At 38.5% G+C, this 27,970-nt stretch overlaps 1 protein-coding gene across 7 annotated transcripts in view; it reads left to right on the top strand.

Moving 5' to 3' along the window:
• LOC145681291 (palmitoyltransferase ZDHHC20-A) overlaps positions 1–27,970 on the top strand; it is a 149,758-nt gene that overhangs the window by 77,902 nt on the left and 43,886 nt on the right. For 5 of the 7 annotated variants that reach the window (XR_014130758.1, XM_081752930.1, XM_081752928.1 and 2 more), the window contains one exon: positions 19,174–19,254. The exons of the other annotated variants lie outside the window; for them this stretch is intronic. Coding sequence is in view for 4 of the 5 variants with exons in the window: in XM_081752930.1 (XP_081609056.1) it covers positions 19,174–19,254 (81 nt within the window). In the remaining variant the exon portion in view is untranslated. The remainder of the gene's footprint in view (positions 1–19,173; positions 19,255–27,970) is intronic. 7 annotated transcript variants of the gene reach the window in all.

Below are 27,970 nucleotides of genomic sequence, written 5' to 3'. Positions count from 1 at the left end.
AGAACTTAGAAACCATTCCACAATGAAACAATAATGTTTGAGATATATTTATGACTCATACTTTATGTATTCATGAATTGTTTGCTAAACACGCTAAGGTTTCAGAGGGTACGAATGGAGATTGTAGACTGTGACGTCATGTTGCCAGTATTTCCCCTGTGAAGGAAGTCGTTTCAATTCTAACTCGTAAGAACGATAGAAATTGACTATTTTTCATGTTAATATACGTCAGAAATATCAACATTGTAAATTATATTTTTTTCTTAATTTCCTCACGGGGAATCGATCCGCGGATCCCTCAGTTACGAAACGAATGCTCAAGCCACTACCCTAAGACTCTGTGTTAAGTAAGAGTCAAGAAACACTCGTCTATGTAGGAAATTGCACACGTTTAAGATTCCAATATTTTATTAACGATAAAACGCTGATTTCGGTCATTATAAAATACTGTAGTCCAGAGAATTCAAATTTAAATTAAAAAAAAACTTACAAACACGCAAAAACATGAACGAGAAAATGGTCTTAAGACTAATTCGAATCCTTAACCTGGAGCCTCAGACCACTCTTTTTTCTGATTCACCGATAGTATCTCCGTAACTTATCTCTATTGTATTCGGTTATTCTCGTTTTACATTTATTTCTAGTAACCTTGAACGACAGGGACACGAACACAGATACATCGAGGACATTTAATATTTCAAAGACTCTCCCACAGGGAATCGAAACTGAGACCCCGCCTACTAAACTATCTGATGGGTGGGATACCTGGTTTGTTCCCAAGGCAAGTAAGCTTGAACTCACGACCGACTTACCACCCTCCGTGACCCACTCTGACCCACGACCCACCATGAACCATTTACCCATTACCCTCTACCCACAGTGACCCACTCTGACCCAGTAACCCCATGAACCACTGACCCACCAAAACCATTGTCATCAACTCTGACACTTGATCCACGGCCTCTTCTCTACCGACTAAAGAGTTTACACTTATAATAAAACCAGGTTGTAAAATTCTAACTAAATGGAGTTTAAATTTCTAAGGGCCAATCGCTCAATCACCGCTCTGATACAATAATGATGGATCTGACCTCTACGATATAAAATAGATATAAAATAGTAAAGTGTTTGTCATGGGTAAAATTACGATGAATTTCAATTAAATTACCATGGTCTAATTCTTTCCTTGTTGAATTACCGATACTTTTCAGTGGAAAAACAGATTAAATTTTTAAAGTCCGAAATCAAGGTAAGTTCGTTCGTTCCCAAGGCAAGTAAGCTTGAGATGGACAACATCGGGCTCGTGGATTTTCTCGGGACACCCCCGTAAATGTGTCTGAAACGTGTCCCATAGCTGTGGAGCTATGGGCCTTTTAACGTTCATTTTTTCTTGTTTTCGGCAGCCTATAACTCCGAAAGGAAGTATTTGTGCACCCAGGTTGGTCTATACTTTTTGTGTTATATTGGTGTCAGGAATCAGCCCCCCAAAACCTTGTGTTGTTTTGAAACACCCTATATATATATATATATATATATATATATATATATATATATATAGGGTGTTAATGAACTATCTCGACAAATTGCAAGAGGTGATTCCTCATATCAAAATAAGAGGAAAAGTTCATATGGACCTATGGGCGAAAAGTGCATAGTTTCAGAGCTAGGGCTGTTCAAAATCGCGAAAAAGCTAAATTTCAACAGGCCCTATTTCGAATTCCAGAAACTGTTGAAGGTGGTCCTTATCAGCGTAAAGGAAGTTACGCATACACAATCCAAAAATGCATATTTCATCAATTTTCAATGGGTGTGCAGGGTATTCTGTACAGGGTATAATTCTCAAATATCCTCTCAATAGAGTTTTCAGATACACGTTAATTTCAAGGAGGGTGCAAAGTAGACAGGAGGTAAGCCTTGGCAACAGTCGACATCCACTGCTTCGGAGGGAAGTCGGAATTGTTAGGAACCTGCAGCTACATGTTTTTTTGTGTTCGGAATAACATGTGATACGATATATTTCGTCACGTTATTATATTTCACGTTTTCTTCACATATAAGCGTGAAAGAAAAAATCGCAGCATTCTTTTCCGAGTACGAGAGACCGTGCTGTTGACATTTCTTAACACTTCCGACTTCGTGCTAAAGGATTCTGTGTTACGACTGCCAAGGCATATCATTTGCCTACTTTGGACCAATCATAAAGTCAGAGGATGTCTCAAAATTGGTTGATGGCATGTCTGGGAATTTCACCCTGTGGGAAATATTCATCACACCCATTGAACATTAATGAAATATGCATTTTTGGATTGTGTAGGTATGACTTCCTTTACGCTAATAAGAACTGCCACTCCACGATTTCTCGAATTTGAAATAGGGCCTCTTAAAATTTGTTTTTTTTTTTCGCCATTTTGGACAGCCATAGCTCTGAAATTGCGCTATGCAATTTTTCCAACAGGTCCATAGGAAATTTTTACTTATTTTGATGTGAGGAATCACCTCTTACAGTTTGTCGGTCTAGTTTATTAACACTATATGCGGGGAAAGAGCGGACTATAGGGGTTTTATCTCCAAATTTGAACTACATAATGGCAGTTGATTTCACGAGACAATAGTAACATCAATTACAATCTAAGTACTAGAGGGGTTCCACCATAATTGGAATGGGTCAGTGGGTCGAGTTTTCTGAGTGGGTCATGGGTTAACAGCATGTGACCTACTGCGACCCACCACCCACCGTGCTCCACCTCGACCCACCACCCACCATGATCTACTGTGATCCACCGATCAACTCTGCTCACTGCATTGTAGATAGCATCTTCTGAACAGTATATTTTTCTTCACCCTTGACCCTAGCCATAGAAACTAAAACACGTTTCTGATTGGTTGCAGTTTGCGATTGTCCAAACCTTCTGGTGTATGTATTATGTCTTATAGTAGCCATTTGATTTCTACCAGTAACAGCCATTTGATTTCTGCTATATTCATGGTACGTAGCGAGAAACTGACAACTCCAACTAAACAGAACAGCGTATTTAGCTCCTATGAGTAGCGTCGAGCGTGATTTAAGAATACGCCCTGGTGAATGTGTCTACGTTTTACTTTCAAGTCCTCCATTTCCCTTTTTCATTTGTTTCTGTTTACTTACCTGAGATGAGTATCTCGAAGTGAAAAAATAAAACTTGAGGCATTTTTGGATATTGATATTTGTAATTGTAATAAGAGCAATAGGACTTATATTACTACTTGGCTTTCGAGACACAGCCTGTTTTTAGATTAACTAACTACTGGAAAGAATACATTTTTGAATCACTGTAATATATAAATTATTATATAAAAAATTGAATGTAACTATGTGTGCCTAGTCATCACGGCCAAATGGCAGTCAAATGAAATGAAGTTTGGTATATAGTTAGGCATTAATACAAACTGGGATGTTACCATATTGGTTTCATTATAATAATTTCCTAAGGGATAGTGGGGATACGAATTTTTGCGAAACAAAATTAGTATCTCACAAGCCGTTTAACTTACGGCTGAATTCAGGATATTAACTCTTTATTGAAAATTAACAGAACGTCTTCTAATATTTTTTAAACTTCTCCTTTATGGGGAGGGGCGGCACTTTCTACATATGGTAAATTGATAGTGGGTTAGTTTATAAAAATAATCGAAAATCATCGATATTACTCGTAGTTGAGAAACAAACAATACAGTGCTTCGTATGATATATCCGTATATGCTTAACTATACGCTTTCTACTATAATAATTGCTGAAACTTGTTTATTATATGGAGCGCTTAGAGCAAAGGGCAATCAACCCATAAAGTTGTGAGAAAACCAGACATAAAATTTGTAACGTAAGCTTCTGTACGTTGATCTACTTACCTTGATTTGAGACTTTAAAAATTTCATCCGTTTTTCCACTTAAAAGTATCGATAATTCAACGAAGAAATAAATAGACCATGATAATTGAAATTCATCGAATTTTACCCATGACAAACACTTAACCATTTTATATCGTAAAGGTCAGATCCATCGTTATTGTAACAGAGCGGTGCTTGAGCGACTGACCGTACAAATTCAAACTCTGATTAGTTAGAATTTCACAATCTGGTTTATAACCAATAAGTGTAAACTCTTTAGTCGGTAGAGAGGAGGCCGTGGATCATATGTCAGAGTTGATGTGTTTTGGTGGGTCATGGTGGGTCCGAGTGGGTCATGGTGGGTGGTGGGTCAGAGGGTCACGGTGCGTAGGGAGTCATGGTGGCTCGTGAGTCAGAGTGGATCACGATGGGTTGTGGATCAGTGGATTATGGGTCAAGTTTTCATTGACTCACGGCTGGGTTAACTGTTTTGGGTTCGGTTTAAGCTTGAAACAGAATGGGTCCGTTTATTTCAGAAAACGAACCCTAATTTGGTTCAGTTTCGTTTGAAAACATACTATATTGCCACTTTTCAGAATATCCGTATATATTTTGGAAAAGTTCCAAACGATATGCAATGGTTCGTTTTAGGTTAAGGTATTATGAGTCTGCTGTTTCACTTTTGAATGGAATTATGATTCCCCATGATTTTTCTTCTATATATATATATATATATATATATATATATATATATATATATATATATATATATATATATATATATATATTGTGAAAACACGTTAATGAGCAATAGAAAAAACAACGGTTTTTCGGTTCGGATTGGTTTGGGTTAACAGCTTGAAAATGTAATCTTTACGTTTAATGTCCCACGATTACGCATGTTAGGTTGAGGAAGACTGTGATTAAACCAAGTGAATTATGATGTACGAATTGGTGGAATGAGAAAGTGGAAGTGTTAGGGAAAAACCTACGAGCACGATGTTGTCCGTCTCAAGCTTACTTGCCTTGGAAACAAACCAGGTACCCCACCCATCAGATAGTTTAGTAGGCGGGGTCTCAGTTTCGATTCCCTGTGGGAGAGCCTTTATAATATTAAATATCCTCGATGTATCTGTGTTCGTGTCCCTGTCGTTCAAGGTTACTGGAAATAACTGTAAAACGAGAATAACCGAATATAATAGAAATAAGTTACGGAGATACTTTCGGAGAATCAGAAAAAAGTGTGGTCTGAGGAGGCTCCAGGTTGATGATTCGAATTACTCTTAAGACCACTTTGTCGTTCATGTTCTTGCGTATTTGTAAGTTTTTTTTTTTTAATTAAAATTTCAATTTTCTGCACTATAGTATTTTATCATGACCGAAATCAGTGTTTCATCTATTATATAAAAGAGAACGCACAAATCCTTTGTTAGCTCATCACGCTAATACGGGTGAACCAATTTCTTTCATTTTTGGGGGGTTATTAGGATTTGGACCCTAGATGGTTTTTATCATATCACTTTAATTTTTAATTACCAGTGTCTTGAGATAATTGACCATTCAAGTGTCCATAACGTACAAATCCTTTGTTAGTTCATCATAGGTATAAAAATAAACGTATTCATATGCAACCCGCATGACCGTGTCACTCGGCGGGTTAACATAAATGACAGGCGCTATAATGTTAACATTTACTGCAATTTGAAAGCGAAAAAGTAAAAATTATCTAAGTAACAAAGTTTATTGCGTTCCGGGGTGACCGCAGCGAAGCGGGGCGGGTTAACATAAATGACAGGCGATATAATGTTAACATTTACTGCAATCTTCTATGGTTTTTATCATATCACTTGAAAGCGAAAAAGTAAAAATTATCTAAGTAACAAAGTTTATTGCGTTCCGGGGTGACCGCAGCGAAGCGGGGTGAACGCTGCTAGTCTATATATATAAAAGAGAACGTACAAATCCTTTGTTAGCTCATCACGCTAATACGGCTGAACCAATTTCTTTCATTTTTGGGGGGTTATTAAGATTTGGACCCTAGATGGTTTTTATCATATCACTTTAATTTTCAATTACCAGTGTCTTGAGATAATTGACCATTCAAGTGTCCATAACGTACAAATCCTTTGTTAGCTCATCATAGCTAAATCTAACCGTATTTATATGCAACCCACATGACCGTGTCACTCGGCGGGTTAACATAAATGACAGGCGATATAATGTTAACATTTACTCCAATCTTCTATGGTTTTTATCATATCACTTGAAAGCGAAAAAGTAAAAATTATCTAAGTAACAAAGTTTATTGCGTTCCGGGGTGACCCCAGCGAAGCGGGGTGAACGCTGCTAGTCGTTAATAAAATATTGAACACAGCAGTCTTAGGACAGTTCCGCTCGAATCGTCGAGCGAAGCACATCGTGGAGTGGCTGTGTTAGGTCTGTTTGTTTTACTCGTGCGAACTTGTATGCTCTTACCGTTACTAGTGCTTATTGGCCTGTTAGTGCCTAGCAGTGTGAGTTCAGTGTTTTTTGCACTTGCCTGCATTTGAGTAGTTCTGGCTTACAAAAAGGACCTGCAATTTAAATTTCTCTTTGATAAAACATTCCGAAGTTCACGCCCGACTTCCAGTCAAGTTTATCAGTGGTTAAATAAGAATTTTCCGTGTATTTTTGACAATATTTGTGCCCTTCAGTTACACGCAGAATCTTTTAGCATTTATCTGAAGTTGAAGAATGTGCAGGCGTATGAACAGTTTGCTTCTACTGCCCCTGATTCGGTGGTCTTTCATCATGCCGATGGAAATTCTAGCACTGTAAGAATTTTACCAGCGGAAACTCCGATAAAGCAGATTAGAATATATGACTTCCCTTTGGAGATGCCATTACATTTGCTGGAAGAGCGTTTTTGTGCTTATGGCAAGGTGCGTCAAGTGGAACCCCAATTTTGGGCAGCTCCTTTTCTCCCGGGGATTGGTATCCGGACTGTTCATATGGAACTACAGAAACATACCCCGTCTTGTTTAATAGTACAGGTTTATAAAGTGGGTGTCTCCTATGATGGTCAATCTATTACTTCTTTTTTGCCAATTCCATTTACATACGATCTCCATTTGCCCTTTGAAAAAATGAAAACCTGTGAGTGCGAAACCTGCCCCGTCTCTGTTCAAATGACTGAAATTGGAAAAATGCAACGATCCTTTCTGTCTTCACGGACTTGGGAGGTTCGAGCAGAAGTTCACCAGGATCCAGTTAGGGACCCCCAGAAGTTTCTTTTTTGAATGATGTGAGGGAGTTCCCTGAATTACCACGCTCCGTATCGGTGGTTTTCACTAGAGCAAGAAGTTTCGGCGGAGTCAGTATCAAATTTACAACCCCCAACATCACAAGATGCGCCACTGGATGTTGTGCGTCCAGTGTCAGCTAGTGTTTTGCTGCCTGATAATCTTCCGGGGTCGAGTGCCTCCTCTCCAGTACAGGCAGAGGTCTTCATTTCTCCTACAGTTCCTAAAGGTGATGTTTGTTTTCCCTGACCCAGCTTCGCAACAAAAAAGGGCGAAGAGTATCAAGATCATCTATGAGAAAAAAATAATTCTTAGTGCAGTTAAAGGAACAGATAAAACAGACTCATGTGACCCCAGATCGCAAGTACATGCTATTTCAGATTCGAAACTCACGTGAGTGTCGGTGTGCCTTTTCTTGGAATCTTTATTCTAACAGTGCGCATTTGTTTTGTGGCAACAGGTTGGTTATGTATGTCTGGTTGGTTATTTTAATTTTCTGAGTTACGGGACAACAGAGTGCTATATTACACGAAGCGACATGGTTGCCTCGAGCATTTTCACTCGGGTGCGACGAAAATGATTCTTATTTTTGTAGTTATGTTATTTTTGTTAATTTTTTTTTCTTGTTTTGTAACGAGCGGTAAATTTCTTTACAGTGTGATCCCTTAACATCAATCGAGCTCCTCCGTGGCTAAGCGGTTAGCGTACGCGCCTTTGGCGTGGGAGACCCGGGTTCGATTCCCGGCGGGAGCTCATGTGGTACGGATTCCACGTTAATCAGTAGGTCCACGTCTCATATAGCCTCGCTGCTGAACGGGACGCTAAACTAAAATCAACTCAACCCTTAACATCAATCGTATCAGTTCAGCGTCTAATAAAGCCCTCCTTAAACAATTTATTGAGCACCGTCACCCCGACGTATGTGGCATAGTTGAACTGACATTTTCGTCGTTAGACTTAGTAATTACCACGCAATAATTAACTATGAATACTCTACAGGGGTGGCACTTTTTGTACGGAAGGGTCTTACGCATGATAGAGTGGTGATATCTCCCGAGGGGAGGGCCATTCGTTGTTACATTCAAAATGTTTAATTCTATTGTACGCTCTGTCTGGCTATCTGATGGTACGGGAGAGGGAACAGTTTTATGCGCACACCATCTCTCTTTAATTTCGCCCGGTAATAATCAGTGTATTTTGATAGGTGATTTTAATGCGGTAATTAACCCCCAAGATTCTCTCACCCCCGCACCTCCATGTTATGCATTGGAGGAGCTTGTGCGAGCTATGCATTTACATGATGCACTCAGCGTCTCCAACCCGCCGCATGCTTTTACCTTCTGTGGTTCGACGACTAAGAGCAGAATCGACCGCGCATACGTAACGGCACCTTTAAGTTCAACAATGGTCCATTTGTGGATTCTTCATTTGCCTTTTTCGGACCATTTCGCCATTGAAGTGGCACTTAAATTGCCCTTTTTCATACCTGCAGCACGTGGTTCTTTTTGGAAAATTAATACTGAAGTTATGTCACGAGAGGAAGTGGTGGAAGTGTTTTCTACTCAGTTTGTGTATTAGTGTAGTATGCAAAAATATTACCCTACTGTCGAGTCATGGTGGAACTTATATTGTAAGCCCAAAATCCGTAGTTTTTTTTTTTTTTCAATGGCGCGGTCGAGTCGCGCGTGAAAACGATCGTCAGTTGCACCAATTTTTTTATAGTGCTCTTTGTGAACTTTGGGCTGCACCTGCTTCCCTGGAAAATTTAGCACGTATTAACGATCTTAAATTCCGGTTGAAACAGATCTACACGCATTCATCGCTGCAAACTTATTTTTCTGAGGATTTTTACCATTGTTTCCCAGAGGAAACTGCGTCTATATATCACGATCGACTTCTACGAACAAGGCGTTCGACTTACATCCCTTCCCTTGTTTTAATTGACGGGACGACTAGCAACGATGCTTTCCAGATTTTAAATGAATTTACACGCTATTATACCGATTTTGCGAGTGCAAAGCCGATGGATTATGCTTGTGGACCGGAATTCTTGTCCACGATACCCCACCAACTCACGGATCAAGAAGGTCACCTCTTAATGAATCCCATCACCGAAAATGAAATCTTCAATGTTCTCAAGAAAGCTAAAGGTCGTAGTGCCCCTGGAATCGATGGCTTGAACATAGCATTTTATAGATGTTATTGGCCATATCTCAGTGCAACACTCGTCACTATCTTTAACAATTTATTATCGGGACTAGCTTTTTCACATAACACCGCTGTCGTTGTACTTATTCCTAAATTATCTTCCGCACGTGAGGTTTCAGACTTCCGCCCTATCTCTTTATTGCCGGTCGACCCAGGAGCGTCATTTCAGATTTTGCTTGGGGGGGCAAGACCCCTTGATATTAGTAAAATTTCGCGTTTCTCACTGATTTACTATTATTCTATTGATAAAATCCATATACATCTCAAACTCAACTCAGGGGGGGGGCAAATGCCCCTCCCTGCCCCCCCCTAAATGACGCCCCTGGGTCGACCTAAAGCTCTTCACGAAGGTTCTCACTTCGCGGCTACGACCAATTCGTCGCTATATCAGTCCTTTTCAGGCGGCACTCCATGAGACCCATAACCTCCAGTATACTCTTCGTTCACTCAGAGATCTTTCTGCATATTTTTATTCCCGTCATGTGCCGGCGGGAGCACTGGCGGTGGACCTGGAAAAAGCGTTTGATAGCGTCGATCATGGCTACTTAGCGTTAACTCTCGAAGCCTGGGGCTTCCCGTTAGCCTTCCGATAAGTCATCTCCAATCTTTATGCTACAACGAACTTTCGCATTCAGATTAATGGTCATTTATCCCGCGTTATTCCGTTAAAGCGAGGCTTGCACCAGGGTTGTAGTTTGTCTTTCACGCTTTCTGCATTGGTGCTAAAGCCTTTACTCCGGCGATTGGCCACATTATCGTTTCCTGGCCCCTCTATGTTTCGCAGCCAAAATATCTTTGCGTATGCTAACGATCTGAACATCGCTGGAGTGGATCCCGCAGCTATGATGAAATGTTTTCGTTTTGCAGTGATTTTCGCGTTGTTCTGGTCTCTACTATAATATATGTAAAACACACGTTTTAGTTTTATGGTTTTCACTTACCTCCAAGTGCACCCGGCACACCACCCTTACCTCATGTCACGTCTTTAACAATCCTAGGAATTCTCTTTACGTCATGTCCCACTCAGCATTATAATGAGATTTGGTCCCCACTGTTATCACAGGTACATCAACTGTTATATTCCATGCGTTTTCGAAGACTACATCTATTACATCATATTCAATTTATTAACGTTTATGTGGCTGCCAAAGTGTGGTACCGTGCGAGAGTTTACCCACTACCGGAAATGTATGCACGCAAGTTTGAATCCCTGTTTCTTTGGCATATTTGGCGCGGCGGCTTTTTCCGCATTTCCCGTGCAGCACTTTACCTTCCGCGTTTACGTGGCGGATTAAGTTTAGTTCACCTTCGCCTTAATGCCAAACATTGTTCTTGTGCGATTTCTATAATGCTCTTCTCATTGGAGACTCTGCAACGCAGCAATGGATACGTTGCTTCTGGCCGAGTTATGAAAATCCTCTGAAATCTTCTTTTATACAATTTGCTGAACAGTGTCCACCTTATGTTATGACCTTAATTCGTAATTGGACCTACGCTGGGATGATCATGGACTCTGCCCGTCACAATGCACGTACATTATATTGTAACCTTTCAGAGTTAACATATCCTCAGACGCGCCGTAGAATACTCCACCATTTCCCGCAGGTAATTTGGCCAGAAGTCTGGGTCAATATTTTTGATTCGGTGTTACCTTCTTACATGCAAGAAGTCTGGTTTAAAGTTGTCCATCAGTTCATTCCTACTCGGACGCATTTATTTGCTGTACGACGCGCCCCTGATGCGATTTGTGAAAAATGCAATAAAGAAGATACATTGGACCATCGTTATACGCAGTACGTAGGTGCTTCCTCAATTTGGAGAAGTTTGACGGAGATGTCAGGTCGTATTAGACGCCGCCAACCGCATCAGTTCACTGTTGGTTACTTCATATTTCCAGATTTTCGCTTTTTCCCACCAGCGAAACATCATGCGGTGCTCTTCCTAATTGCATGTACGATAATTTATTTTCAGCGCTACATACCTTTGTTAGATGCCTGTACGTATTTTGATTTTTTGCGACGCACTCGCAGAAAGCTCTTCCGTCCTGAGTTGGACCGGCGTTTTTACAGTCGGTTTTTAGAGGTGGTATTGCTATAGACTCCTTCCTTCCCGTACGTCTCAATCTAGGCGAGTATCTAAGAGCCACCTTCAATGTGTATCGTTAGTTTAGTTTTTTTTTCTTTCTTTTTTCTTTTTTTTCCTTATGTGTTGATGTTTAATAAGTTCAGCTATTGTTAGAGCTGCTTTCTTGAGATAATTTGTTACGGCAGTTGTCCGATTGTTTTTAATTTTCTGTATGTTATGTAAGTACAATAAAACTCAGGGTAGTGACTTGAGCATTTGTTTCTTAACTGAGGGATCCGCGGATCGATTCCCTGTGAGGAAATTAGGAAAAAAATTATCGTTTACAATGTTGATATTTCGGATATATATTAACATGAAAAATAGACAATTTCTCTCGTTCTTATGAGTTAGAGTTGAAACGACTTCCTTCACAGGGGAAATACTGTCAACATGACGTCACAGTCTACAATCTCGATTCGTATTCTCTGAAACCTTAGTGTGTTTAGCAAATAGTTCATGAATACATAAAGTATTAGTCATAAATGCGTCTGAAACATTATTGTTTTATTGTGGAATGGCTTCGAAGTTCTTCCACTCTTACTAGAAATAATTATAATATTGTCGTTTACCATTTCCAACACGTTCCATATATCTGTTCAACCAAAATTTGTAAATAGGAACTATTCTTTTCATATATTTGTATGCATATTTTGTTAAAATATCAACGTAACGCATACATAATCCAAAGTCTTTTATCCAAAGAAACTGCGTTATTATGTATAGTAATGAAGACAAATTCTACTTAGTTTCTGTTAAGGCATCCGAAGATTCGATTGTCGTATTGTCCCGAAGCTGACACCTTTCGTGCCTTCTTTTCCTTCCAAAGTATCTCTTATAAGACAATTCATCTTTATATAGAGGGTCCAAAAATTTTTCATTTTTCTTAACTTCAGTATGCTTATTTGCATTTTAATAGGACGTAATATTGAGGTCTCAAATATTCAGTAATAATAATAATAATAATAATAATAATATAGAAGATAAATTCCGTATGAGGGCAGATTGTAGGAAAATAACTAATAAAAATAACTGAATGTCATGCAACAGTAAGGCATATAATTAATTTTTAGGATATGCAGAGGTAATTATAAAAGCTTTGCTACAAAAATACTTACACAGACCATAATTCAATGACCTCTGAGATACAAAGTAACAAAATAGCCTATAAGGTTCAACCTACAGAGCAATTGTTACTTAAAGAATGGACATACACTATCTCGATAATCGAGACGAGAAATGTTTACGATACTTTTCGTCTCATCTCCAAAGCGAGACGATAATTTGAGTTAGCCTTGTCCCGTCTCGAATCTAAAAAGTTAATTCTCATATTATTTTGTTTTACTAATGAGATGAGAAATTCCTCTTCTCGTGGGCAACATTAAACAAAACCGAAATATTCTTTCCAAATGTCACGTTTCTGCTTGTAATGGTATGACCTGAGCAATAATTAGCTCCTAGCTTTTAATCTTGTACGAGATGATAATAATAATTATTATTATTCCTGAAGATTTGATAGTTCAAGTATTGAAACATCTGAGTATTCAAATATCTGAATATAATAAAACGTACGTTATCGCCGAACAATCGCCATCTAAATTAATAAAGTAAAAAGAATTGCCCGACGTGGATTCGAACCAAGAACCTCCAGATTACTGGTCAAGCGCCTTGACCAATGAACCGCCATCACTACTGGTAAACGATTCGTCTTTAGTCTGGTTACGTTAGGTTTCTTTGCCTCCGCTTTCAAAGTTGTATGTTATATTTCTTCGATCCAAACGTCTTTCGTATTTCTTTTATGATAATATAAGTGAATAATCTTCGGCAAAGTTTACATTAATAACTTCAGTTGTTCTTAAACCTTTGGTTCACAAGTTTGTTTCTTCTTCACACGAAACTACAGATATGACAGATTTAATTCTCATACTCTGAATTTGTTTCAAAGCAGTTGCCATTACCTGGTCAAAGAATTGCGTCCGCCACGATACATTAAGAAATTTGTCATACCGGTCTATAAGCTTCAAAAACCCTTCCAGGAAAAATCCAGGGTTCTGCATACGGAAGAAGCGTCGAACAGCTTCTGTTACTTCAGCATTGCTTCCAAAGCATATCATCCACTATCCTGATATTTTCGTCCGTAGTTGCAGTGTAAGTCCTTCCAGGTCTCGGTGTGTCTAACACTTGCTGCCGACCCTCACTGAATTGACAACACCATCACCGCACCATTTGATTTGACATCACATCAGCCCCATAGACTTCCGCGAGGCGGTTATGGATTTCTGCTTGCGATACGCCACGTGCCCATTTATAGCGGACAACCGCTCGCACTTCCTCCTTTGACCACGACATCAAAACGCAGCTTCTTTCCATAGCTACCAGGCTCAGACTGAGAGACTCGTCTCCGCTTTGCGCAGACGCTGACGGTGCCATATGCTGAATCGTGGTTGAACGATACCCACTTTTGTCTGGAACCGCTAACCGGAACGATACCCGTGGAACCGCTATCTCCCATTGCTGTTCGCTTTTCTGGGAAAAACAGGAGGGGAAACTTATTTTCGGACTCCCCCTCGTACATCCCGGTTACTGTTTTTATGATTTTGTTGAAGGAAACTTGGAATGACGTCTTCCTTTATTTAAAAAAAAAAAGAGGAGGAGGAGGAAGAAAAGCTCCAAATAGGTTTATTTTCTGAGCCCAAAGTTTTCAGAGGAAACATTTTCTTTCCTTTAATGTGATATGTGTATTAGCTTTCCAGACCCATCCGTGCTTTTACGAAAGTGGGGGAGAGGGAAGCTCGCCAATTAGCTGTGTGTGCTAATTAGGGCTGCGTATATTATGCTTCATGTTTCATGCTTCTAGACAAATTAGTAAAATGAACTATGAATATTACATTTCGTTCAAATAGTTGCTTAGGCTCCAATAGGGCTCCAATAGACGGAACGGCTTGGACTCCTAAAAGTTAACTTTGTAAGCAATCTTTCTAGGATTCACCAAAGTCTCACGTGACAGTTTTGTACGACTGAGCTAGTCTTAGTGGACTTCGTTCATGGCTTACACTGTATTGTTCCTGTATTTGTGTTTGTAGCTACAAAATGTACATATAAAACATTCTTTCATGTGTCTGCTAGGTGTGTTCTTGTATATGAATTTCATGTTTTCACTTACTCCAATTCACATGTTTAAATAACTGTTTCCTATTGCACTTAAATAACATTTCCTTGGTGCAATTTTTCTATAATTTGTAGATCAAATATACTTGTAGTGCACAGAGTGATCCAAGAATCAGACTGAAATTCTGGTACAAATTAATTCTCTACACCAAGAGTTTAATTTTTATTGATGTATATTTACTCCGCACTAAGATATCAATTTAGAACTCGGCTCAGTTAAAGTAGAATGTTTCATAACGAGTTTTGCGCCAAAACTGCATTTGGTATATCACATTTCTGTTAAAAAATATAATCTTATAGAAACACACTTGTCAGCGCTTCGGTAGAAAGTGTGTGATCGCCTCAATTTGTACAGAGGGTTGTTCGCTTTATATCCAACCATTTTTGACGGGTACTTTTCTTAAGAGATACCGCTCCGCCACCATCGATCATGTTCTGTTGGACTTCCAGCATTGTGGACTATCACACGGTATCGCAGTTTCTATTGCAGCAAGCTCCGGCGCAGGGCAGGCATGGAAATTCTGTCCCACTTCTCCCTGCAAGCTTTCCATGGATCATCGAGGGTGCGCGGGCGGCGATATTGAAGACGTCGTTTCAATAGTACAAATGCGCAGACATTCATTGGACTGGCATTCGGGCTTTTTACAGGAATGTCTTCAAACGGAAGGCCACGAATTCCTAATTCCTGTGCCATTTTCTGATAAATACGTAGTAATGTTCTAGCGGTATGACTCGAAGGCTTGTCCATATGGATCATCAGCTGATTCGCGTCTATTCCATACAATTGTTGGATGTCCTTGTTGTGAATGTCACGGTATGTGATCGCTCGAATGTGACAATCAGAAGTGAGATGGACATATGATTCATTCATTGTGACAGCTTTCTTCCATTTGGAACCCGAAGGTACTATTCATAGTTTCCTGCAGTTCATCTTAGGTTCTGCTATGTGACGCAGTTGTTGGTGTGCACGGCACTACCTGAAACGCTTGCGAATTGTACTGTTCACCGTTGACGGTGCGAGGTGGAATCTGTGGCCCATATCACTTTGCGTCGTGGGATTTTCTTGGCACGCCAATCTACGGATCCCCCTTAGAACTACAGGTGTCACTTTGCTTGCAGCCCTTCTGATTATTTTCGTGGGTGAATGTTTCGCAAGGGAAGCCTGTTGTGTGTAACGTACCCAATAGGTTTTGCAATCGTCACCCCGAGTGTTAACCCATTCTCCCGACACTGTTTCACAACGCATACGTACGAAAACTTAGCATGGAAAAGGGCAATTACGTAACTCTCCCAATATCCATTGATTTTCGGTGCCATTTGATAACCCTCACATACCTACAAGATCAGACAGAACACTGCTCCCGCCAGCAAACCCAAAGTTCCATTATGATACGGCAGGCAGCAGCACCGAATTGAAAATGGTCGGATACAAAGGGAACATTTTTTGTAGAAGCATTGCTAACGTATGTAAGATTTGAAACTAAATTATTTTTTGGTAGAACTAGATTGATTGTGTAAGGCGTGAGCTGTAGTTAAGTGCATGCAGCAGCAGAAAAATTTACTTCTGTTGGGAAGGATATATGTGGCTCTTTCCGAAAATAAGTTCACTAATAACAGAATTGTGAAACTGTCGAGGCAATGGAAAAGGATTACTGATACCTAACAAGAGCCCACGGGGAAACAGTCACTCACTAAACCACCCACAAGAGGACTGGATTGGCAGTAACGAATGTGGCAAACGTCGGATGGTTTATCCATGATCCACCCGTACAAAGATTGGTTTATCTTAGCGGTGGCCCAGGGGTTCAGTGTCTCCATCTACTGTCAATTAGAATTATCCATTAACATCTGAGGCTGTAGCTATTGTAAAGTCTTCCTACACCACGCCACATATATTGCTGAACGAAAGACTAACTGCTACTAGAAACTGTATGATTTCAACTTGTGATAAATAAAAATACGCCACACTAAATGAGGCATACATTTAGCTATTCAGTTGGGGTAAAATACCAGTCGTACCACTGTAGCGATCCAGAGGGACGTAGCGATTTTGTCCGCTACTGCAGGACAATTTTCGTTGATGGTCTAGAGTTTGTCTCGGGGTTTGGGTATACTGATATTGAATCCATTACTTTGTGTATATATTATTTTTGTGCTGTTGGATTGTATTCAGTTTTATCTTACACACTAATATTCCTTGCAAAATTTTAAGTCAGCGTCGCAGTTACTTGATAGGAGCGCTCACTTACTGAGGTTAGTACTGCAACTTCGATGCCAGTTTTGAGCTCTAGTCGCGTAGCAATAAACTAATACCATCATGATCACCTTTTTTGGATGGACTATTACTTCATTTCACCTTACTTTCGTATCCCTTTTATTAATTAGGTATCACATCACTCATTTTTATCATCTTCATTAATGTACAGACATAAGATTTAAATCTGAAGTCTTTATCAATTTAAATGGTGATATTATTTCAGTACAAAATGAATAAGAATAATCTAATTTTATTTAGTCAAATTCGCATCTGTATTACATTTGGTTACTTTTATGTATATTTTTATTTAGAACGACTTGATTTTTCTTCCTGAATGTATTAGTTTAACTTGTTCGTAATTTTTTTCTTTTCATTTTTATCTTTTTTATGTTAATCGGTAAACTTTTATTGGTATAAATGTATTTTATTGAAAAGAAGCAGTTTGAGGGTTCTTTTTTTAAAATAAATTTTAAAATGTAGTAATTACAGCTTATTTTATATAGGGTGCTGGAAAAAGATAACCAGAAAATTCGGGAACTAAACAGTGTTGAGATTCAGAAAATAATATTAATAAAAATGGCTCTGAAATCACTTGCTTCGATGAGTGAAATTGTAAAATAATGAATTTCTGGGCAAGTAATTGCAGTACTATGAAAGTTACATACTGCAACAGTATATACAGGGTGTTACAAAAAATTGTCACTTGGATTCCGGGCGGGAGCTCATGTGGTTTGGATTCCATGTTAAAACAGTAGGTCCCGTCTCATATGGCCTCGCTGCTGAAAGGGGCGTTAAAATTAATTCAATTCAAAAAATTGTCACAATATTTTGATATAGATTTCTCACATCAAAATAAAAGGAAAAAGTTCATATCCACCTGTGGTTGGAAGTGTATAATTTTGTAGTTATGGGGTGCCGAAAACGTGGGGAAAAAATGAACTTTTACACGTTGTCCTTAGTTCCACTACTATAGAACTTATCGTAGTCGGGTCAAGACGTCACTGAGGAACTAGTATCTGAACTATCTAAATATTCATCTTTCAAAACCTCGTCTGTTTCGGGAATACCTGAAAAATTGGAGTGCAAGTACTGGAACATTCTTAAAACATGAATATTTGGATAGTTCACATGCCAGTTCCGTAGTGATGTCTTGCTTTTGACTACGATCGGTCCCATAGTAGTGGAACTATGAACTTTTAAAATTCACTTGTTTCACGTTTTCAGCACCCTAAACTCCGAAACTATCCACTTTTGAGCACAGGTTCATATGATTTTTCTTTTCTTATTTTGATGTCAGGAATCTGTTCCCAATATATTGACACATTTTTGTAACACCCTATATATATATATAATTTTTTTTTGTACTTTGACAATGGCGGAGTGAATACATCTGCTGTTGTCTTCAAAGCATTTTCATTACAATGGAACTGTGGGCTGGAGCACTCAGAAGATTTGCAGAAGCGTTTTACAAAAAACCTTTGTGATCAATCAGCATGTATTTTGAACAGTTCCGAATTTATTTGTAATTTTGCTGTTCTAGCAGCTTATATCATCAAAACCTGGGTTCGATGGCGGGAGCGGTAAACACTTAAATGAAACGAAATCTTTTAAGTTTTATGTCCCACGTTTATGCCGGCTAGGCTAAAGTGGAAGGAAGTGGAAGGAAACAGGAGAACCCCGAGTAAACCCACGCACTCTATGTTTGTCTACCACAAAGCGGACTTGACGAGAGCTGTAATCAAACCAATGGTCCCATGCACCAGAGGTGAAAGCTCTACCACCTGAGTCACCACAGGTCCAACCACTTAAATGGTGCTGTACTAAATAAAATAGTACTATACCTTCGCCCGATTTACTGATGTACCCTATACACTAGTATCGCTATTTTTACTAACTCGACTAATCACGATACTTGGGCCTACGTAACCTTGAACTCTCTCTCCCATAAGTCGTACTGTGCTGTGTAACTGTTATATTATTAGAGATTGCCCTAAAATACATTTTTAACTATTTGAGTCTGTTATCTTTCGAAACAAAGTGATTTCAGGACCATATTTGCTGCGACGTTCTCTTTACATATCTCGCTCAGTACTTCCGTATGATTTTCTCGCACCTTGTATAGTAAGTTCAGTTGTTGATGTCGAGAACACTACTTAACTGTCAGGGTTTCATCAGAATCAGTTTTGAGGTGAGGGAGGGGATACGTTAGAGACATTATTATAATTAATTGCACTCGCCACTGGTTGGTGAGCTGATCTAAGTGTTTCGTTCTAGTTTGGGCGACGGTGTGGTATATCCAACACGCTCACAGCATCAGCCAAGTTCATACAACTCAATGGGAAGTACACAAACAAGGTCAGCTACCTTCATTATTTCCTCTTTGCCTGCTTGGTTTGGTTCAGTCTCCTGTGTTCTCTGTCTCTAGCCTGGATGGAATGCTTTCTCTGTCTGTCTTTTCAGTTTCTTAATTTGGTTGTGATTTTAATTTTCTCTTCTTTTCTGAACTGATCTGTTTTGTTAAAACATCCTGATTGCCATCCTCTGTGTGTGCTTCCTTTCTATGGGTGGTGAAGGGTCTTGCTTCAAGTACTAGAGACGCTAGAATTAAGCTAATTAAGTAAATAAACAAATGTAGTCTTACGCTGTCTGCTGTGTGAATTGGTAGCTCTGTTGGCAGTGTGTTAATGGCACTGATGTTCTATTAGATACATTAGATGCTCCCATAACAATATAATTTACATTATTGGACAGTAGAAATTGAAATTCAAAACCGTCCTCACCTTAACTGTTTACCTATTTAATATATTTAGAAGTACTTGCTAAATTTTTGGTGTACTGGACAATTATTTTCGTCCGCCTCGGTAACTAGGAATAAATAAATTTGGTAAGTTTCGAACTAATTCTGTGGGTAATTGACTTTTAGCTATTCATAGGGTTAAGGTTCAATCTCCCACAGAACTGTTTGCTAGCAATGGATTAGGATTTGTTAAATGTTGAGTTAGTTCTGGCAGTGATAGGTTCTTATCTATACAGGGTGTTACAAAAGTTTGTCATTTTATGACTAGATTCCTCGCATCAAAATAAGAAAAAAGTTCATATACACCTGTGGTCGGAAGTGTATGGTTTTGTAGTTATAGAATACCGAAAACGTGAAAAAATTAACTTTAAATGTTCATAGTTCTACTACTATCAGACCGGTTGTAGTCGGGGTCAAGACATCACTGAGGAACTAATATGTGAACTATCCAAATATCCATCTTTCAGAACCTCCGTACTTCCACACTCATTTTGAGAGAGGCTGTTTGGGAGTACTTGATCACTCTCCACCTACCTCTCCAGAATTCGTGTGCAAGTACTGGAGCATTCCTAAACATGGATATTTGAATAGTTCACATACCAGTTCCTCAGTGGTGTGTCAACCTGACTAGGATAGATTTCATAATTGTGGAGCTAGGAACTTTTAAAAGTTCGCTTATTTCACGATTTTGGCACCTTTTAACTCCAAAACTATCCACTTTTGAGCAAAAGTCTATATTAACTTTTTTTTTCTTCTTATTTTGATAAGGAATTTGTTCCCAAAATATTGACACATTTTTGAAATACCCTGTATAGTTGAGAGATTGGTTCTTACATGTATAATTAAGCGCCGATCCCCCCCACGGAACCGAAAACTTAACCAAATCCTAATCCCTTTCTAGATGATTGGCTTCAACTAAGCTGACATCTCAGTGCACCGAAAATTCAGAAAGAACTTTTAAATTAAGGATACTACTTGAAAGAATAAATAGTAAAGGATGTACCTTTTGCGTGACACTATGAAGTCCTAACCTTAGTTTATCAGAATAGACTGAAATAGTGTGACGTCACATCCTTTTCGTTGCCGTGGTGATCGCCATTTTATTTTCTATACAAACACGAGCGAAGGCTGAGAAATAACACATAAATGGTGGTATGTTATGTATTTGATTGTAAGCATTAATGTAATTGAGCAGAAATGGAACAAGCCGTATCCTAGAATTTTTTACTAGAGATTTTCGATATTCTGTAGGCAACATAAAATTCTTAATCGTAAACGTAAAATTACTAAGACAAAATAAATGAGCAAATATGATTCGATCACAACACACAATTGTAATATTACATGATACAGACAAATCAACACGATCTTCACATAAGGTTTGTTCCCCTTCTGTGCAATACATCGAGGCATTTATATTAACAAATAATGGATACAAACTTACCTCAACTTCAGTTCTTCATGTTTGCCTCCACTCTGCCTTTTAAATATTTAAATTCACCATCATACATTACGGAAGACACGTGATTTGATTCAAGAGCATTTTTCGCCTTTTTCCACCAACTTTACTTCGTTCTCAAAGTATTTAAAAATTCTAAATAATTTCACAGCCATTGTTTACTCAACACCTCATTTACACACTCACGTTTGTATAGAAAACAAAATGGCGATCACCATGGTAACGGAGAGGAAATGACGTCACCACTATTCCAGTCTATAGCTTGTAACATTTCTCAATTCTTGTAATCTCAAGTGCTCGAAGACGAATGCAATTTGGACCCTTAATCCCATTGTTTTTGCTTAATTATTGCAGTAGTTGTGGGAGAAAAAAGAAAGTAACAAACAAACGGTAGTGTATGACAATTGTTCGTTTGCATTCTGAAATCCATGTTCCCAAGTAGTGTGTAGACATTTCACGGATAGGAATTATTTTGTAGTTGATTCTACGTCTTTTTCTCGTAATAAAAAGTATTCGCAGTATATATTGGATTCATGTTTGAATTATTAGAAGAAGAAAACTAAGAAATAGGACAAAAATAACAGTAACAAAAGAAAATACAGGATTGCAAGTAAACTGTGGTTTAGTTACGCGTGTAAGGCAGAGGCAAGGATGCGGTGGGGGACAGCCATAAAGCTCCACGAGCTGTGTGGAAATAATGCCTTACATTTTCTCTAACTTCGGCAAAAGCAGGAGGTAATGCAGTAAACCCCACGTGTCAGGTGCCTTCACTCAGGTACCCATTTTAAAGAGGAATTGAAACGAAAGGTAAACGCCTGAATCGCATTTTAAGAAGGGTAGAACAAGAAATAAAACTCGCCCCATCCGGGAATTGAATATGGGCCATCTGGTTGGCAGGTAGATACACTGGTACTGTAAGGTTTGATAGTCTAACAAAATTTACAGCCTTGAGGGGGGGAAAACTCGAGAGATAGCAACTTACGAGATTTTGTTAGCGAGAAGATAGATAATTCTTTTAAAAATATAATCACGTCTAAAATATCAAGAAATTTCAAAAAATATAGATGAGAAATACTTAGGGAAAAAGTATGAAAATTGCGTAGCCAATGTGCTTCCTTGTCAAATTGAGTAAGTCATTGTTACGAGAGCATAAAGAAAATCATCCAAGTCCACACAGAAAATAATCTAAGGCTGTAATTAGTGCAGTCAATCAATTGGCCAGAATGTTATACAACAACATGCTTTCCTGTTCGGAGAAGGCACCTTGAGAATCAGTAAGAGTCAAGGATGGGTTGGGATAGAGAAGTTGTTAAGTGCTCAGTGTGTTGGTAGGTTACAAATAGTTATGAATCCAGGAGTCGTGTGTCTACAAGACCATCAACTTCACCGTCGAAGGCTTTGTTTCCACCACTGCTTGGTCAACACCGTAATTGGATTGAAATCCGTAGACCTATCTGACCAATCCAACCAATAATATAGACAGGGTCCGCCAGAAAAATGTATACTCTTTTTCATTCTGTATCAAGATACTGGCATTCACAATTGTTTTGGAATTTAAGTATGTTGTAGTATGGTTTTCCGTCATTGTCAATTGTTTTCAGTTGGGACGGTCGAGAACCTTCGCCAGAAGATTACAGAGGCATGCGCATCGGTTCCATTGATACATTGGCCACTGTAGCTGCACAACGACCGCTCGTCGTTCCATGCGCCTCAAACTTGTCAACAATGCGTTTAATTGTTAGGCGGGTTGATAGTTCAGTACCAAACTCCCCTCTCCACTGACGCTGCACTTCGATGGCATTCTCAAACCTAATAAAACACTTCAAAACGTACTTACGTTGCTCGAACGTCAAGCATGCTCCTGCCATTTTCTTATCTCACTAACCGCGCTGACAGTACCGACATCTGTTGAGCGAAAAACCGTACTACAACGTAATTTTATCTGAAAACAATTGACAATGACGACATCTGTTGGTCGAAAAGCTATACTACAACATACATGAATTTCAGAAAAATTGTCAATGCCGGGATCCTAATACAGGATGACAGAGTGTATACATTTATCTGGCGGACTCTGTATATATATTATTATTCAAGAATGGTCCTTATTTTTCAACTTCCTAGTTTTCTATAATCTCGTCCCCCTAAAATGGTCTCCCAAACAATCTCAAGTTTTAAATGCATTTGCACTGAACAGTATGTGGCTTGGTAAGTTTATAATTACTAGAGGGAGTGATGCCTTATCTTGGGTAGAGATAATTTGGGTAGGGGTAATTTTGGTCTGATATGGAACCAGTTTAGGGGATGGAGCTTTAAAAAAAAAAAGACTCGGAAATCGAAATATAAGGACCACCATAATGTATACAAGGAGTTAATGAATTATTCTGACAAACGTAAAGAAATGATTGCTCACATCAAAATAAGAAAAAGTTTATATGGACCTGTGCAGAAAAGTCTAGAATTTCAGAGTTAGGGATTTCCAAAAGCGTGGAAAAAATAAATTGCAAGACGCATTATTTCGAACATGAGGAATACGGGCGGTCCATTTCGAGTGTACTGGAGCAGATTTTTCTTTTCCTCGTGGCCAATTGGAGTATACGTAGGTAGTAGTGTTGGAGCTGAAAAAAACGTTCCTTCAATTATTTCATTCTTATATACAGATTAAGTTATCAGGAATTTACTGTTAAGAATTGACAACAAAATATCCTTACATGCATGACCAATTTGCAAAACAATTAGATCGACAACAAAATATCAAGGTAAAGGAAGTGGAAGGAAATCAACCAAAGCCTGTATTTTATAAAAGTAACCAAGAAAGTTCTGTCACTTTTTCACCCACCACTTTCGAATATCGATATGTCACCTAAGACGTACCTGGAAGATCAAAAATAGTCCTTATCAACATCTACGACCTTCTGCCAATGTTCTGGAAGGCCATGGATTCCATCGCGGTAGAACTTGGTGTGCCGTGAAACGAAGAAAGTATCAAGTGCATTTTGCACCTCTACTAGATATTTGAACTGGCGTTCTCCAAGGTAATTGTCCAAGGAATGGAACAGGTGATAATCCGACGGTGCAATGTCCAGGGAGTATGGAGGATGCAATAGTGTTTCCCATTCAAGGCCTAGAATGGTGTCCGGGTCATCCTAGTCACGTGGGGCTTAGCGTTGTCCTGTAACAGGAGGACCCGTTCACGATTCAGAAGTGCTGGCTCCAGAGTTTTGAATTTTTCTTGAACATGGCTCAACTGCTAACAGCACACAGTTGCATTGATCTGTGACTAGTAGACGATGCCGCGAGTAGTCCGCCAAACAGGAGGATCTTCTTCTGGTGCAGTGCTGGTTTTGGCTGTTTTGGAACCGGTCCATGGGATGCTTACCGATGATGACGGCGCCGTGGAGCTTCGTACAGGACCCACTTCTCATCACATGTCAACACCCTGTCCAGAAATGGCTCCTTCCTCAGATGAGACAGCAAAGAAACGCAGGTGTCTGCTCGCGTTGCCTTCTGGCCCGGAGTCAAACCATGTTGGGACCCATCGATCCAACTTGTAGCGCTTCCCAAGTAGATGGAGGTGCTGCCGAGTACAGAGCTCATGCTTAGGTTCTTGTATGTTGGAAGGAAACAAGACCACAAAACTTCGGGAAGTGATTCTACAGCTAATAACAAGGAAAAAGGTTCAAATAAACATGGACCAACGCGGCGGCGATTTCGAGCAGCAGCCGTGCGACGTTTCGCCGGCCTCCTTTAAGTGCAATATCTGGCAAACAAATAGAGATATTGACGTCGGGTCAAAAGAACTTAGTCTTATCCTACCAAAATGATGGCGCAAACAAAGAGGAACAGAGCAAACGTCACTAGGGGACTCCCCAAAGGGAGATGGCGATTCACCAAATGAGATGCAGTAGGGAACGTGAAACGAACAATACGTACAAACATAAAATGACCTGGTTATGTTCAGCGTACGTACTGAATGATTGATTGGAACGTGCAAATGAGGATTTCCCACTGCAGCGTCGGTCCATCAAACCACTTCGTTCGTCGCATATTCTGTCGTATACATTGCTTCCCGACGCTGCAATGGGGAATCCCCATTTATACGTTTCAATCGATCATTATAATTTTATAATTTAGCGTTATAGTTTTGAACATACTTAATACACAGTCTGATGAAATCTCTCTCTCCAGTCTAATACACAGTCTAATAAAAACTCGCTTCAGTCTAATACACAGTCTAATAAAAACTGTCTATCCAGTCTTTTTTTTTTTCTTTCTTTCTTTAAAGAGAGTGTAATTTCCTGTAAACTTTCATGTCAATCCACCGTGAGGATACTATTATATCAACAAATCATTCCCACACATCTTCCTTTTGCAGAATCATTGTGTAGGAGTTAATGGAAACAAGGGATGATATGGCAAATTTTCATTTGTAATGGACCACATGTATTTCATTACAAATGTGTTTGTCTTTCCTTTTGAGTTCAATTTTACTAATTTCAATATTTTGTTCAATTAATATTCAGTGTTCAATTTATTGTTTTAATTATCTTACTTACCAATAAGTACTTGTTTGTTTATTCGATTCATGCTTTTCGAATTGCATTGGCGAAACAGTTCATTTTCTGCACCATAAACTCTCTTCAAAAGATTAAGAAAAAATTTCTAAACAATGTAAAAAAATAGAAATGAAAAAGTTTTATAAATGACAATTCTAGATTTTTTTTTTAAAAAATCTGAATTTGTGGAGAAAATATAGATACACCCATTTCTCGTGTTGAACCACCACAAACTTCCATCTGTGCAGTGTACTATGGCGTTCTTCCTGTTCATGATATATGAGGAACAGAGCATATGAACTCGAGCATTAAGCTTCTTTACTAGAAAAATTGAATATTTTATAAGGATTTGAAGACAAAATATTCACTATATTACAAAATTAACAAAATACGTAAATTTTGAAATACCATTAATTTTACAAGAGCTAATTTATCTAATTTACCACGAATTACAGAATTTTTACGCAAAATAAAACTATTATAAATGGAAAATTCTGAGTTTCTAAATTTTAACCCAAATTTATGAGAACTTTGACGCTTCACTATATTACGCTAAGACAATATACAGGGCGTCCTAAAAAATTGGTACACCCACCAAGAATAGAGATGTATCTCCTTTATTTAGATTTTTTGGCTTTCTTTTTGAAAAGTCACCTCCCAAACCTTTTTTTCCTCCACTCTCCGTGCCTTTGCCAAACATTTTGGTCTTATCGGTAGACGTAACTGTCCATTCTGAATAATCTCTCCTATTTTTCCAGTTCTCTCTCTCTCTCATCCTATGTTATCCTTCCGTATTTAAGTAGGAGGTGGGTTTTTTGGACCTGAGTTCTGGCTAACTACCTCAGGTCTATATTCTTCTTTTTTTCTTTATTAACCATAACTGAAAGAAATGAGATTTATTAGTACATTGTTTACAAATCACACAAACATAATACATAACATATATACATGCATGCATCATGTCCCAAACGTTGTGGCAGGATTTGCGAAACACACCCGAAGTTATATGCATACCCGAAGCCACTTCTACTAATGATGAAGGTTTTTTGCATATACTTCCATGACTGAAAATTTTGATTCATTTGATTTTCCGAGTCGAGTGTTGGAAACATTCAGTATATTGTTTGTTCTTAGATGTCCGCACGTGAAAAGTCAGAGAACTTAAATGTGCAATATGGTATCATAAACTGTTCAACTTCGAATTTTTGTTTGAAAGCTGTGACTCATTATGTGTCTGTCATTTTTCTGTTCAGACATACCCTGAAAATACATAGTTTTTGCTTTATGTAAGATTTCTTTTCTAACAGAGAACATTAGTGTAAGAGCTTGTAGAAAGTGCAAAATTCTTTAAACTATGTATGTTTGGTGAATGCCATTCGTATCATGTAAAATTGTATTGTTGGCGTGGTGAAAGTGAATTGTTACTGGTTTCTGTGGAATGAACATGTTCTTGTATGGATATGTATTGCATGCAACTGCAGCTAGGGAGAAATGATCAAACAACGCTTTTTGCTGTTGCAGTACGTGGCAAGCACAAAATGAAATTTACTGCTTCTTTTGTTATTTCTCTCTCGTGTAAAGTTGAAAACAAGAAAAATTCAGGCCTAAGTAAGTTTTTAAATGGATGAAATTAAAGGAAAAAAGATAACTGATTTTTTTTAATCATCAGTTTATTTGCTTTTTATAAACGATGCGGCCGTGGCAAGGCGTTCATTCTTGCATGATGATGTGAATTAGAAATCGACTAGTAAACTTTTAATGGTCCAGTCCCGTGTGTATGAATTAAATAGTGGCAATTGAATTCCAGTCCAGCAGTAAGAGGTTTATTTATTTATTTATTTATTTATTTATTTATTTATTTATTTATTTTCTGCTTCCATTAAGCTTGAACGTATGAATTGAATAATGGCAATTGAATTTCAGTCCATCAGTAAGAGGTTTGTTTATTTATTTATTTATTTTTATTTTATTTTTTATTTTATTTATATTTTATTTTTTATTATATTTTTATATTTTATTTATTTATTTATTATTTTATTTTTCCTGCTTCCATTAAGCTTGAACGTATAATCATAGACATAGGTTTGATCACATATCCATGTCTTGTATAGTTTTGATACTGAAAAAGAATGTTAAATCCAAGACTGGGAACTTAAGATATTTACGTCTTAATCGAAAAATTATACTTTTTTGAATAGGACGAGAGGTTCCCCGTATTAGGACAGCCCAAGTAAATTCCAATCAACTTAGAATGAATGT

Source organism: Thermobia domestica, chromosome 3 (assembly GCF_964235325.1).
Source record: "Thermobia domestica chromosome 3, izTheDome1.hap1.1, whole genome shotgun sequence".
Lineage (NCBI taxonomy): Eukaryota > Metazoa > Arthropoda > Insecta > Zygentoma > Lepismatidae > Thermobia > Thermobia domestica.
Note: the sequence above shows the minus strand (reverse complement) of the source record. Positions and strands in the feature narration are given on the sequence as shown.